Consider the following 13,353-nt stretch of genomic DNA (forward strand, 5'->3'; position numbering starts at 1 on the left):
GGTCTGAAACGGCTGTGATCTGCTGTGGAGTTGGGTGGATGTGCCAAGCGTATATCTGTAGAGAACGATGGAGTGTGAAGTGGACTGGGGACTGGTCTGTGTCTATGTCTGTGTCTGTGTCTGTAGTGATTGCAAGTTGTCTATGTGAGACACTCTTTGAGAGGCGAACTGGGTCCGATTCGAGATGGCAGTGGAGACGTGTAGTACAATGAGGGACAGGCCGAGAAGAATTCAAATGAAGCACTGTTCAAGTTCAGTTCAAGCGAACGAAGAAAACGGAAGAAAATGGAAGAAAATCAAGGGAAGAAAAGAAAAGGCAGAGATGGGGAACTGGATGGTTTTGAGCCACGCAACCTGCGGCAGTGGACGGATTGCACAGTCACCAGCCCAGGCCAATTCAATCCAATCCATGCACTATTTCCACAATTATTCACTTTCAAGTAATTATCTTAATTCTTCAGATATTCAATACACAGCCCAATGCCCATCCCGCGATTGGTGATGTTCCTCCGCTCCCAAGGGACAAAGTGGCAACCTAAAGACTCGAATTTTAAGCGACTCATCTTCGGTCCCAGGGCCCCGTGCAACAAACAGTACCTGCGCCTGAAGGATACAGCGAACTCCATGTTTGCTATGCTAACTCCTACCTTAGCTCCCAACTCCCGACATATCCGACGATGCCAATCTACACTCTCTACAGGGTATTCCGTCTATGCTAACTTACCATAAAAGTCTCACCTTCTAGAAAGACCGGCATAACCCGTTCCCATCCGCGGATTCCGGCGTGATCCAATTGGCCAAATCACCACATTTGATACCTTTTCCAGCATTCACATGTACACATATGCACATGTATTGTACTGTAGTTCTGTGAGGTTGCATACGCATGAACGCCAATTACGTATGCGAACTAGGTACCCTGGCGTATGTCAATATGCGCATAAGTTCCCAGCCACCCGTCCCTATGGCCGTCCCTGTGGCTGGGGATCGGGAACCCGATGGGACGTAGAATCAGCTGATGCGTCAACTTGCGTTACAATACAATGATCTAAAAAATAATGGATAATGGATCGGGATAGGGCATGGATGTGTATTTCGCGTCGAATGTTCAAGTGGGGCGAGCGTTTTTTTCGCTGTCTAAAAATAGTTGGGTTTTTATGCTTTTGCATTACTGTACGTAGTATGGTTATTCAATTTGTTTTCACTTTATATTATCTGTTGTACTTTTGTATCCTTGGATAAACATATCAGACACTCTGACTACATCTACCCATTTATGATATATACATATACTGTTCTCACTCTTTAAGTTATTTAACGTTGAGATCGAGATGTGGACCCTTAGAAAGGCCGAAATCTCCACCACATTCTAGCCCTAGCTCGGTATCAATTACTGTACTCGCAACGGTGCCGGTAAATATCATATCCATTCTAGTACAGATACGATACTGCGGTGTCCACAGCCACTTGGAATTGGATTGCGCGTGACCGAGCCCCATCTATTCCGGGAAGTATGTTTTCCAATTTGGTCTAGGGCGTTCTGTACCTGGACTGTACTAGCGCTTGAGGCGTGGTTGTTCTATGGTGTTCTAGAAGGGTTCATTACATAGGTCTAACGCCATAGACCTCGGCAGTCTCTTACCTAGCACTAGCATTGATCAATGCGAATTGTGGAGATAGATAGCTGTTGAAAGGTTATACATTTTTAACATAAGGCTCGGCGTTGAGTATGAGCGCGTGGGGGTATATATCTATAGTACAAAAAAATCATACAATGAAGCATTCTCAAGAACCGAATCCGAGAATGATGCAAAACAAAAAAAAAAAAACAAGAGGTATCAAACCTCAAGCAGAAGAACCATCAGCCGTCTTGGTTGCTTCATGCTGCTCCTCAGCAGTAACCTGCACCTCATGACTATGCTCCAATTCATTAAGAACAATCCACGTAGGAACGAACGCAAGCAAAGTAATACCGAAGTTGAGTCCGATACTGACAAAATGGTTCGCATTACCCTGGGACTGCATAGCCCATGCAACAGTCTGACCCAATGCCTCGAATCCACGAAGGATACCACAGTGGTAGGAAAGCGAGGACAGATCTGTGCTGTACTGGCCGATGAGCCAGTACAGGAATTGCTGGAAAGCCTGACCACCAAAGGTCCAGAAGAAGACCAGGGCGTAAGATTTGTTGAAACCGCCCTTGAACCAGTCGAAGAGAGGAGGTTCGGGGGCGTCGTAGAATTGTTTCTGGAGGATTGTAGCCCAGATCCAGGTCCCCGTTAGAATGACCACGATGGAGGTGAAGGCGATCTTGGCGCGGGTCTTGATGAAGATAGACTGGCGGTCTAGAAGCCCGGCGAGGATGAAGGAGGAGGCGATGCCGGCGAAGTTGGTGAAGAATGAGGAGAAGGCGCGCGAGCGGACGGTGAAGTAGTCTGTCAGCCAGGTGCTCAGGAAGCCGTTGTAGAAGTAGCTGATGAAGAAGGATGGCAGAAGGAGGAGAACGCGGCGGGTTGCGATGAGTTTGAAGGCGGCTTTGAATTCCTTTGCCCAGGTTTCTTGCTTGTGTACAAGGACGAGGGATTTGTCTTTGCGTTGGACTTTCTCGGCTGGGCTGAGGCAGAGCGCGATTGGGAGGCCTAGGCACATGATCACAATGAAGACGATGTAGGTTGAGGCACTGACGGTTCCTTTGCCGGAAGTCTGCGCATTGAGGCCCAGACTGATAGCGCCGCCGACAATGGGACCGGCTGCTTTGGCAGTTTGCCAGATAGCTGGGAGGTTGTTAGTATAAGATATCCAATGTATGTAAGTGTAGTAGATGTGCATACCGAGATAGAAAGCGCGCTCGGTAGGACTGGGATAACCAATGATAATAGCAGCCTCGGCCGCCCAGAAAAATCCAGCAGAGATACCACACAGTGCACTACCGAATAGCATGAACCAAGTCGTGGGGTGGTAGTTGTTGGTATAGAGACCAGCACCGTAGATGGGGTAACCGATAGCACCAAGAACAAGACCAAAACGAAGACCGATGCGGTTGTTAATTGCGCCAGCAGCGACACAGACAACCGCGAAAAGACCGTAGACGAGAGCATTCGCCGCAGAGACGGCGTAGGGCTCAGCAGCACCACCGGCTCCAACATTGTTCAGCGCATCCCACATTCCAGGTGCAGTGAATGAGACACCACTCGCGACAGCGATCTGGAAGGGGATAGATCGGAAAAATGACCACCGCGAACGGGTGATCTGGGTCTGTGGCAACTCATGCTCGATCTCGCCTGCTGGAACCTCGGTGGACATGATGAGCGCGAGACTCTATTGAGTCCTATGAACAATATTAAACAATATATAAGAAAGGATGGCAAAGAAAAAAAGAAGAAACTACCATCTGGAGATTGATAGAAAAAAACGTGCAAAGTGGGTCCTGAAGATGTCGTGCTCAATGCCAAGGGGAGAGCCGCAGAGTTTGACACATCGGAACCAGCTTCTTTATTTCGCCATCGTGGCTAAAATGGTAACTTGTCTCGTGTGTTGAGTGTATAAGGGACATGGTGGTTTCGATAGAAGGCAATTTGAAGCATGATTTGCATATCAAATCCACCCATACCCTACACTCGCTGATCCGGATCCATGAAGAAATCAAATTGACCAGCCACCCGCGATGGTGTGATAAATAGATTGAAAATAAAGCTCATCAGGATTTGGCGCAGCAGTAGCGTGATGCTGGCGTAATTCTGAAAATTTTAAGTCTAGGCCGGGATAGCCAGACCGATGCGCTCGGTATCCTTAGCCATAGCAACAGCGCTCAGATCGCAGGAAGCGGCTAACATCTGCAAGATATTTCAGAGGAAAAGCACCACTGTTAATAATAGCAGTAAATTAATATACACTAAACAGTATTAAAAAAATACAAAAACAAAAAAAAAAAGCGAAAAAGAAAGATGCATGTCAAAAAGGAAAATCAAAATCAAACCCAGAACCAAACCGGAATGCGCGAAGTGTACGGTGTACTTGCACCCCGGAGCATCCATCAAAGCTGGCAATGATGTACCCAACTAACCATCCCGTCTCCGGAACTTCACAAACAAGCAAAAAGCAAATCCACTCTAAACTGAAATGTAAGACAAAGGTTCAAGTGATTCAGAAATTGCGGGGACGATCAGCAGCATAGCCCGCACCTTAGAGCGAATATAATAGGCAGCGCCGTTAAATGGTAAAGTGTTAAGTTAACTTAATGTGAGACAATTTACATGTAGGCATTAACTTGTGGTTAGTATGGCATCGACGTGGGTTGTGTGGTGCTGATATTGCTAATTGGTTTCATTGGTTGTATTATGTACTTTGGTTTCACCTAACCCTCGAGTCAAGGCTTGAGCCAGACTTGGCGTATAATGCATTGTTTGAGATGACTGCATGACTGCATAACTGGAAGTTGCTTTTGTATTCTTTGCTGTATGAGTATGGTGCCATCTGTGTCTGCAACGTGGAGTGCGGGGGAGGTTACCCTCTCATCGCCGGAAACAGACTGACGGTATTTTGTATTTATACGGGTAACTAGGTCATTTGCCACATAGTCAATGTAACAATTGAACCTGTTTTCTTTTCCAAGTGGTTCCTGGACAAGTCATACCAAGTAGAATGAAGTAAAATGAAATTAAACTCGATTCATGTAGAACGCTTCATGTCTAACGTAAAAGCAAAATGCTCATAATCATACACTTTACAAACCCTGACCTCAAGTCCGGATGTCGATCTTATACTGCGGCACCGAGAATGTGACAAAGCTGTTGGAGTAGAAGGCTTCGGTTCCGAAAGCCAAACTGCCCAGGAAGTCACCTTTGCTGGGGGGAGTAAGGTCTTTCAGTTTCGAAGGGTCCAGAGTGTAAAGATCGGTGATGAGAGGGTAGATGTCACCAGTGAACTTTTCCTTGAAACCGCCGCTGACGGCTTCTTGCGCAACCCAAGACATAACAGTCTGGCCTTGCCCGTTTTTGCCAACGAAGAGATCGCTGAGATCAGTTAGCCAGTGCATCCAGCCTTCATGGGCGCACAACTTACAATGTAGTTCCATTCAACTCTCTGGTTGCCTTTGACTTGTCACTGAGACCGATCGGCTGGGTGGCAGGACCAAACTGCGCAAACCACACCATGACTTCGTACTGGGCGTTGGTACCGTTCTCTGCTTTATCCTTGTCGCTGTCCAAGAACATATCAATAGCCACGTTGGTATTGAGGTTCGCAGTGGTTAAGTCGTCTTGGGATGTGGTCTCGGCGGAGGTGTTGCCAACTCCATATGTCCAGTGCAGGTCGAGATACAGCTCTTGCATCGAGTCCAAAGCCAGAGGCAAGACATTATCCACCCGGATGTTGGAGTAAGCGTGCACAGGCTGGGTCTCTGGACCAGCGTCGAACATCCAGTTCACGGAGAATTCCGGTGCAGTCTTGGTGGGATAAGTCTCGTTCTTGAAGGTAGTCACCTGTAACAGAGATAGATTAGTAGCCACTCAATCGAGTCGGGGTGGAATGTACGCACATTCATACACAATTTGCCAACAGTGGTGCCATCCACACCCCATTGATTCGGGTTCACTGTATTCGTCAGTCATTATTCGCAGTCACTCGAGTCCGAGTTCACTCACGGGTATACTGCTCGGTCTTGGATGGTGGTGTAATTCCCCATGAGAGATCGCAGTACTCTGTGCTTTGTGTGCCGTGGACCGAAGAGGTACTGTTGTGGTTGCCGCCGTCGCCTGTACTTCCACTTCCACCATTTCCTCCGCCTGGGCTAGAGCCATCCTCTGTGTTTCCACCTGCGAATAAAGGCTTCTGTCCTGTTGCCGCTCGGTGGGCGTCGATGCCCATCAATGCTCCAACGCTTCCCCCGACCGGGATGGCCACTAGGACCGCGTTGATGATCAATCCTACTCCAAACACCATGGTGCAATTCACAAACAAAGAGCAATAGCAAATAGCAAGGAGCAAGCAAAGAGCAAAGCAAGGTGAAGAGTGAAATTTGAGAGGCAATCGACAGTGGATGTGTCTCGGACGATCGAGACTAGGACAGAGTCCACCTGAGCCACCTGATAAGAACCGCACTTTCATCCAGTGGAACAGGAACAACACAGGCCAGGCACCGTCACGGCACATGCAACGCTGTTACCCGATGCACAATTTCCATAGATTGATCGACAGGCTGTATTCTGATTGGTCAGATTAGGGTTCCAGTTGGAAATTAGACCAAAAAGACCCTGTTTGGTTACAATACGATACCACGGAAATCGAAAAAAAGGTACCCGCAAACGGTAAACACTAGTTAGTCCGAGAAAATTACAATTTCCAAGCAAAATACCCCCAGAATACGCAATTAAATGGTAATCTATTTTTGTAGGCGTATCACATCTCGCCGCATGCGGTTCCACCCTCTCCAGCCCACTTTGTACCTTTGCTTGGCTGCGCTAGTCTCAGGGCTTAGAAGTCTTACCTCGATTTACTTAGATAAGAGACTTTCTCTCTCTTCTTCACATTCCAGCAGTGGCTGACCACGTTCGTTACGGGAGCATTCTTCGGATTTTACATTCTTCTCTTTACTTTATTCTGTTCTACAAGGCTAGTGCCTCCCGACACCATGGACGGACGCTATGGTCATGACGATCAGGAAAAGGTCGAGATGGATGTCTATCGAGGCTATGGCAACAACAGCAGCTTCGAACACCCTCAGCCATATGCTCCATACTCCCCAGCAAGAGCCTTGACTCCGGTGCGACCGGGTCATTTCCCTGTCGATGAGTATGGCCAGCATGTGTGGCTTCAGCCCGCCACACGCTTGTCTGGAAACTCGGACTCGCTCCCAAACACTCCCTGGGACTCACGAACACCGTATGACTCGCGGTCGGCCTCTCCAACACTGGTAATGCTCCCCGTTTTTTCGTTATCTTAGCTATATTCTAATTCGTCTCGATGAATAGTACCAGAATAATGGAGTCGGCGAAAGCCATATGAGTCTTGCTCCCCTCGTGACCGAACCCGCTTCACCCGGATTCGCCAGAGATTGGGTCAAATCAGGCTCGATTGCTCGCCTTTACGACCGAGATGATGCGGAAACTTGGAAAGGATGGAAGCGCTGGGTCTTCGCTCTGGTCCCATTCCTCACGTTTGCCAACACGGGTATCTACTTGTTCTATCTCGGTCTGCGTATTGCATGCATCATCATGGCACAGAATGTGGCCCAGGTCTCGTATGCTGGAGCCTGGGTTTTCGTGGCCATTGAAATCACCGTTGCCATTCCCTCACTTATGCACAACTGCTGGACGATGATGGCGTTGAAGAAGCGAGGCCGCCCAAAGCTGCGCTTGACCGGCAAGGACTGCCCGACTGTCGATGTCTTCATTACTTGCTGCGGAGAGGAGGACGAAGTCGTTCTCGATACTGTCCGTGGTGCCTGCGACCAGGACTACCCGCGCGACCAGTTCCGCATCATTGTCTTGGACGACGCCAAGTCCAAGACCCTCGAAGAAGCCTGCAGCCAAATCGCCATGATCTACCCCAACGTCTACTACATGGCGCGTGAAAAAATCCCCGGCAAGCCCCACCACTTCAAGGCCGGTAACCTCAACTACGGTCTGGAACAGACTACCCTTCTGCCCGGCGGTGCAGGCCAGTTCATGGCTGCGCTGGACGCCGACATGGTAATTACAAATTTCCCGCCCGTATTCAAATATACATTCTGACGGCTCGCAGATTCCTGAACAAGACTGGCTTCGTGCGATCCTTCCCCACTTGTTGGTGGATCCCAAGATGGCCCTTGCATGCCCTCCTCAGCTCTTCTACAATACCCCTGCATCCGATCCCCTGGCGCAGAGTCTGGACTTTTTCGTGCATGTTATTGAGCCGATCAAGGACGCGCTCGGTGTGGCTTGGTGTACTGGTTCGGGTTATGTTGTTCGACGCGAGGCTCTCGAAGAGATCGGCAATTTCCCGCTTGGTTCCTTGGCTGAGGATGTCGCGACTTCAACGCTGATGCTTGGCAAAGGATGGAAGACCGCATATGTTCATGAACCGCTTCAATTTGGCACCGTGCCCGAGGACTTTGGTGGACATCTCAAGCAGCGTACACGATGGGCTATTGGTACCGTGGACACAGCTGCCAAGCTCAAGTTCTGTCTTTGGGGTGATGCCGTTCGCAAGATGACCGTCGCTCAGCGTTTCTCTGGATTCCTCTACGCCACTCTCAGTGTGTATACTCTACTGCTGACCGCTTCTCTTTTCGCCATTCCTATCATCCTCCTGTGGGGTAAGCGCCTAGTCGCCTTTGCGACCGAGGAGCAGCTGCGCTGGTTGATCTGGGCCTGCTTCGCCGCAACCATCTCTAACCGTCTGTGCGAAATGGCTCTTTTCATCCCAGCTGGCTACCACACTGGTCAGCGAGGCTCGCGCTACCAATTGTGGATGTCGCCCTACATTGCTCTCTGCATCGTGCGATCCTTCATCCTGCCCAAATGGCTCGGTGGTCAAGCACAAGCCTTCAAGCCAACCGGTTCTCTCGGCTCCGCTCTTAACGAGCGCGATGCCAAAAAGTCCAAGAACATGTTTGTCCGACTCCGAGTCATCCTCGTCAACTACATGGCCAGTTTCCATCTAGCATTTGTGTATGTCACTCTCGTGGCGGTGGTGATCTCCTCCTACCGCTGCTTCGCACAAAACACCAGCTTCCGAGACATCATCTTGTGCCTCATCACGCACGCCTTCTGGCCCCCTCTCACCTTCCTCTTCATCTGCACTTCCCTCTGGACGCCCGTCTCCTACGCCATCGACCCACCCACCATGCCGGAGCGCGAGGAGCTCCTCACCCGCGACCCCAAGACCGGCGTAGCCCATCCAACCAAGAAGAGCAAGAAGATCGCCTTCGGCGGCCAAGCCGCGTGGTTCGAACTCGAGTACAGTGTCGCCACCGTGGCGACCATCTTGGTCTTCGTTTACTCCTTCATCTTCTAATTTTAGCTACCTGGCCTTGAACTTCCAGGTACACTTTGCCATCTAACTGTATAGATAACGTGTCACATGGTCCAATCTTATGCGTTGCTTGTCCATTTCCATTCCCGGAGTGTTATGTTATGCCTGTGTTACTCTTCTCCCTGTTTCTCCATTTTGTTTTCTTTTTTTTTTTTTCTTATGTGCATCTACCTACAATCAGGGACCCTGGATCGACGGCGTTAGGCTTTTGGGTTTGCATCTGATTTGCCGATGCAAATCTTATAAATACATTATATCATCCGAGATCAGATCGGCTGAATTGATACGTCTGCTTTCTAAGGTTGTTTACCTTGCTTGTAACTCGCGTCCAATGGTTGGTGATCGGCGTTTATTGTAGGGGCGCAGCGCGTTACGTTGCCTGGGTATCCATGGATGTGACCTGTAGCCTGTGAGATTATGCATCATGCAGTGTATTTCCCATTAGTCTTTAATTCATAATTCGGATTATCCATCCCAGCCTCAGGTAAAATATAAAATATCTTTTGTTATGCTTTATTCGAGCTAGGGGTAGACCCTCATCTACTGTACTTTACTTGCGTTGCAAGGGTCGCGTGCTTATATTAACAGTAATTAAGTTACCATATCAACAGCCAATCCCATTCTACATATCCGTTATTGTATTTTGACCCGTCCCTTCCTTTCCTTCCCTTCCCGCCGCTATAACTTGGCATGCAGTACGTATTGTAGTGTCATTGTCTGCACTGCACGGGAATACATATACGTGCTTTCCTACATCTGTATAGTAAAGTATATCTTGACCGCACTTGTGCTACAGAAAATATCATATATCCTGCCGCGTCACCATCTGTACAGTATCTACCATCCGTAGACGGGGACACCATTTTAGAATAGATACATGTGCAGGTGCGTGGAACTGTTTACTAAATCTCCATCACCGTCAACATCTACATTAATGTAAATATAAACGTAAACGTAAGCGTAAGTTACAGCGTATAAACAAAATCATGATTCTCCCGGTCTGTAAGATCCAGCCACCTGAAATAGAAGAGTCGGTTAGTGAATCCAATTCCAAACAGATGCAGATACAGATACAGTCCGGAGTACAAGATATCCAGAACTATACTGTATACTGGTGGACACTGTGGACAGTAACGCAAGAAACGAAAAGAGAAGCAACTTACTCCCGGTTCTCCACTCTTACATAGTCAGCCCTCGAAACGATAGCAGCTTTCCGTCGATTCTCCTTATTATACCACCACCAAATATAAAGCAGAATTAGCAATGACACGCCCCAGCAGCAGATGATGATTATCTCGGCGGAGATGTAGCGCGGTGCATCTTGAGGGCGGAATGTTAATGGGCCTGGACGGTTAGTATATAGTAGATCCAAAAATATCTCCCTCTAATGCGGACTCACCAATAATATTCCCAGCACAATACCCAATAAGGTACAAAGCAGCCACAGTCGTCTTCTTAGTATATCCCGCAACATTCGAGGAAATCAGCGACAAAAGCGCAACAAATGACGTCGGGAATGCCTGCGTCATGTAATACCCAATCAGTCTGCCGATGTTGTTCTCCAGTGGCAGTGCCACAATCAGGACAACTCCAATCGTCGCTGTCAGTAGTCCGCCTAGACTACATAGGATTCGTTGCCCAGTCCGGTCGCCCATGTAGCCGTTTAGCAGTAGTGCCACGACTTCGACTGCTCCCGCTGGTGTGCCGTATAGTAGGCTTTGTTCGGGTGTATAGTCGAAGCTGGTGATCTTTCCAACAACAAGAGTGACATTCGTTAGTCCAAATTCCCAATAGAAAGACCTGTAAAAATGAAGAAGTAGGTAAAAAAATGAATAACATACCAACTGACTAAAAAAATTCGTAATTCCCCCATTCGGAATATCAGCAATAAGCGCGAAAAAAAAGAAAGCCCAAGTCATAGGATCGAGCAATGCCTCTTTAGCCTGATACCACTTAAAATGCTTATTCCCAATTCCCTGCTGGTTAATGCGCACACGGGCAATAGCAAGGACACGATCTTGTTTCTTCAGCCAGCGCGCGTTGAGTTGGCTATCTGGTACGACCCAGAGAAAGACAAGGCCCAGGACTATTGTTAGCAGGCCCGTGAAGAGGAAGACAATTTTCCAGGGGGCTATTAGAGAGCCGTGTTTGCGCGCTCCGGTTGCTATTCCGTAGGCTACGAGCCCGCCTATTATTTGGCCCCAGCCGTTGAAGCTGTACCATATGTTTACTCTTTTGCCTTGTTCGGTGCGGGTGTACCACTTTTGCTTTGTTAGTTTTTGGGCTTGGTTATAGGAAAGTGGAGGGGGTCGGTGATGGTATGTATATATATACCTGAGAGGTGAGGAGTGCAAAACCTGGTGTGACGGCTGCTTCGAATACACCTAGGAAGAAGCGGATTGCGATCGCCCCTGGGTAGTTCTTCGCTGCGGCGAAGCAGCTGAGGATTAGTCCCCAGATTATTATGCATGCTGCGGAGTATTTGCCTAGTGGTAATCGTTGCAGGAGGCGGTTTGTTGGATACTCCCAGGCGATATAGCCTGGATCGTATATATCAATGTCAGATCCTCTTAATGGAGAATGTATAACAAGATAACGTTAACTCACCGAAGTAGAACAAACTACCAAGCCATTGGTACTGATCATCAACCAGATGGAGATCCTCTTTCAGACCCATGATACTGGCGTAAGACAATGTAGTTTCTGGAACAGGTTAGCTGTAGATCATAAATTATGAAATATCCTAGCACTGTTGAATAGCATACTATCGAGAAAGTTCATTGCATAGACGAAACACATTATCGGCATAATATGCCAGTCAATCGTACGCACAAGCCGGCGGTTCGTTGCTTCATCCAGTTCAATTGCTTCCCCCTGCATCTCTTCAAAGGCTTTCATGGCCTCATCTGCATCGGGTGCCTGTTTCAACAGTTTGGGGTCGTCGTTCGTCATGGTCATTTCCATATCCACGGCCGTGGAAACCCCCCGCGCATCTTCGGTGTCGTCTTGTGCCATTATGTGGCACGGAATAATGCAAGGCGCAGGATTGTTTTGTAGACGACAAGGATATTGGAGAAATGGGAGACGGGGGGCGAGTTGGGAATATGAACTATGTAATACTGAATGATATCATGGATACAGTGGGTCGAGGGGCGGTGTTATATAGTGCCTTGAAAAAGGACCCTGAGTCATTGGGGAAACCTGAATTGAGGGAACGTATAATTAGACTTTGATCATTTGAAAACGAAATGGGATTTGGATTATCTGGGGCCCCGCGGATTGGCGTGGATGCTGCTCAATGGGAGAAGGGATCGGCAGAGGAGGGCGGGTGCTTCCCCCACCATATCCATGGTGCTTGTGGAAGCTTTATTCGATTTGGCTTTCGGATGAGAGAATGCATGTCTTTGAGTAAAAGGGGATATTGTTTCCTGCTCTGTTCTACGGTACAATTCGTTCTGGTTCCCGATTTATCCGTTCCGTTTTGATCCTAGGGATTCTTCCCATGGTATGGTTATGTCTACTACATCAGCCTTACCAGCATGGATATCTGAGTGGATTGTGCCAATTCGTCTCAATTCCTCTAGAAATCTCTTTCTGTATCTCCCGGGGGAACTGTTGATCACATACGTCTAGATATTGAGAGTTCTCCATCGACCGGTGTTACGGAGTCTGGGCTCCCCCTAAAACCCCGTAAGGTGATCCGATTGGAGCCATATGCCGACCCAGGCGAGATGCAAGTTGAATAGCCGGCATCTATAAGGATTCACTCCGCATACTACATGACGGACCGTGCACCCGCCCCGAAGCTTGGCGTCTTAACTTCCTCCCTTCCTCCCCCCGCCTCCCTCTACTATGCTAACTTCCCTCGATACTTCTAGTTTGCCGCGGGAAATGAGTGAGCCTGACCTTCATGTCCTCAGTTCTACAGTGTATAGTGGAGCACTCTATCTAACGCCTCTCCACCCGTTCTATCCACATGCAACACCAACGTGTTAGTGCCTCCACGCAGTCCACTTAGTGCAGCCGAGTGCGTCCATGCTCTTTAGCCAGCCTAGAATGGTATAGCTAATCGAAATTGTGCATTTTGGTTCTAGAAGCATTTTGGAATGTCAAGGCTTGGAGAGGTAACTATAAGCAAGCCATTTGACAGGTATAGCAATCTATGGGAAATATCTACAGCCGCATGGTCAACATCGGCAACCTCGTGTGCTCAAAGAGATCAGCACATAAAATAACCCCGTTAGGAACAGCCCCTCAAGCAGATCGGTCTCCAAGGAATGTCTCGGAGTTTTAAACGCCTTTCGGAGTTCAACCGGAATTCGAACCTTATCGCACACCGTG

General features: G+C 48.4%; 4 protein-coding genes across 4 annotated transcripts; 1 reads left to right on the plus strand and 3 right to left on the minus strand.

The window, feature by feature from the left end:
• Positions 1-1,845: 1,845 nt before the first annotated feature.
• Positions 1,846-3,303, minus strand: PENARI_c006G10198 (uncharacterized protein; the record flags this gene model as incomplete). The annotated part of the gene is made up of 2 exons (XM_022630576.1): positions 1,846-2,774; positions 2,832-3,303. 2 exons carry the CDS (start codon positions 3,301-3,303, stop codon positions 1,846-1,848), a joined length of 1,401 nt encoding a protein of 466 aa, XP_022489660.1.
• A 1,435-nt stretch (positions 3,304-4,738) lies between these two features.
• PENARI_c006G05964 (glycoside hydrolase family 12 protein) lies at positions 4,739-5,940 on the minus strand (the record flags this gene model as incomplete). Its single annotated transcript, XM_022630370.1, has 4 exons — positions 4,739-5,012; positions 5,062-5,480; positions 5,537-5,592; positions 5,643-5,940. 4 exons carry the CDS (start codon positions 5,938-5,940, stop codon positions 4,739-4,741), a joined length of 1,047 nt encoding a protein of 348 aa, XP_022489855.1.
• A 688-nt stretch (positions 5,941-6,628) lies between these two features.
• PENARI_c006G02096 (glycosyltransferase family 2 protein) lies at positions 6,629-8,994 on the plus strand (the record flags this gene model as incomplete). Its single annotated transcript, XM_022630188.1, has 3 exons — positions 6,629-6,910; positions 6,969-7,688; positions 7,741-8,994. 3 exons carry the CDS (start codon positions 6,629-6,631, stop codon positions 8,992-8,994), a joined length of 2,256 nt encoding a protein of 751 aa, XP_022489963.1.
• Positions 8,995-10,171: 1,177 nt separating this feature from the next.
• PENARI_c006G08029 (uncharacterized protein) lies at positions 10,172-12,027 on the minus strand (the record flags this gene model as incomplete). The annotated part of the gene is made up of 6 exons (XM_022630470.1): positions 10,172-10,356; positions 10,412-10,812; positions 10,963-11,273; positions 11,347-11,552; positions 11,620-11,715; positions 11,841-12,027. 6 exons carry the CDS (start codon positions 12,025-12,027, stop codon positions 10,172-10,174), a joined length of 1,386 nt encoding a protein of 461 aa, XP_022489670.1.
• Positions 12,028-13,353: the final 1,326 nt, after the last annotated feature.

Source organism: Penicillium arizonense, assembly GCF_001773325.1.
Source record: "Penicillium arizonense strain CBS 141311 chromosome Unknown PENARI_contig006, whole genome shotgun sequence".
NCBI lineage: Eukaryota > Fungi > Ascomycota > Eurotiomycetes > Eurotiales > Aspergillaceae > Penicillium > Penicillium arizonense.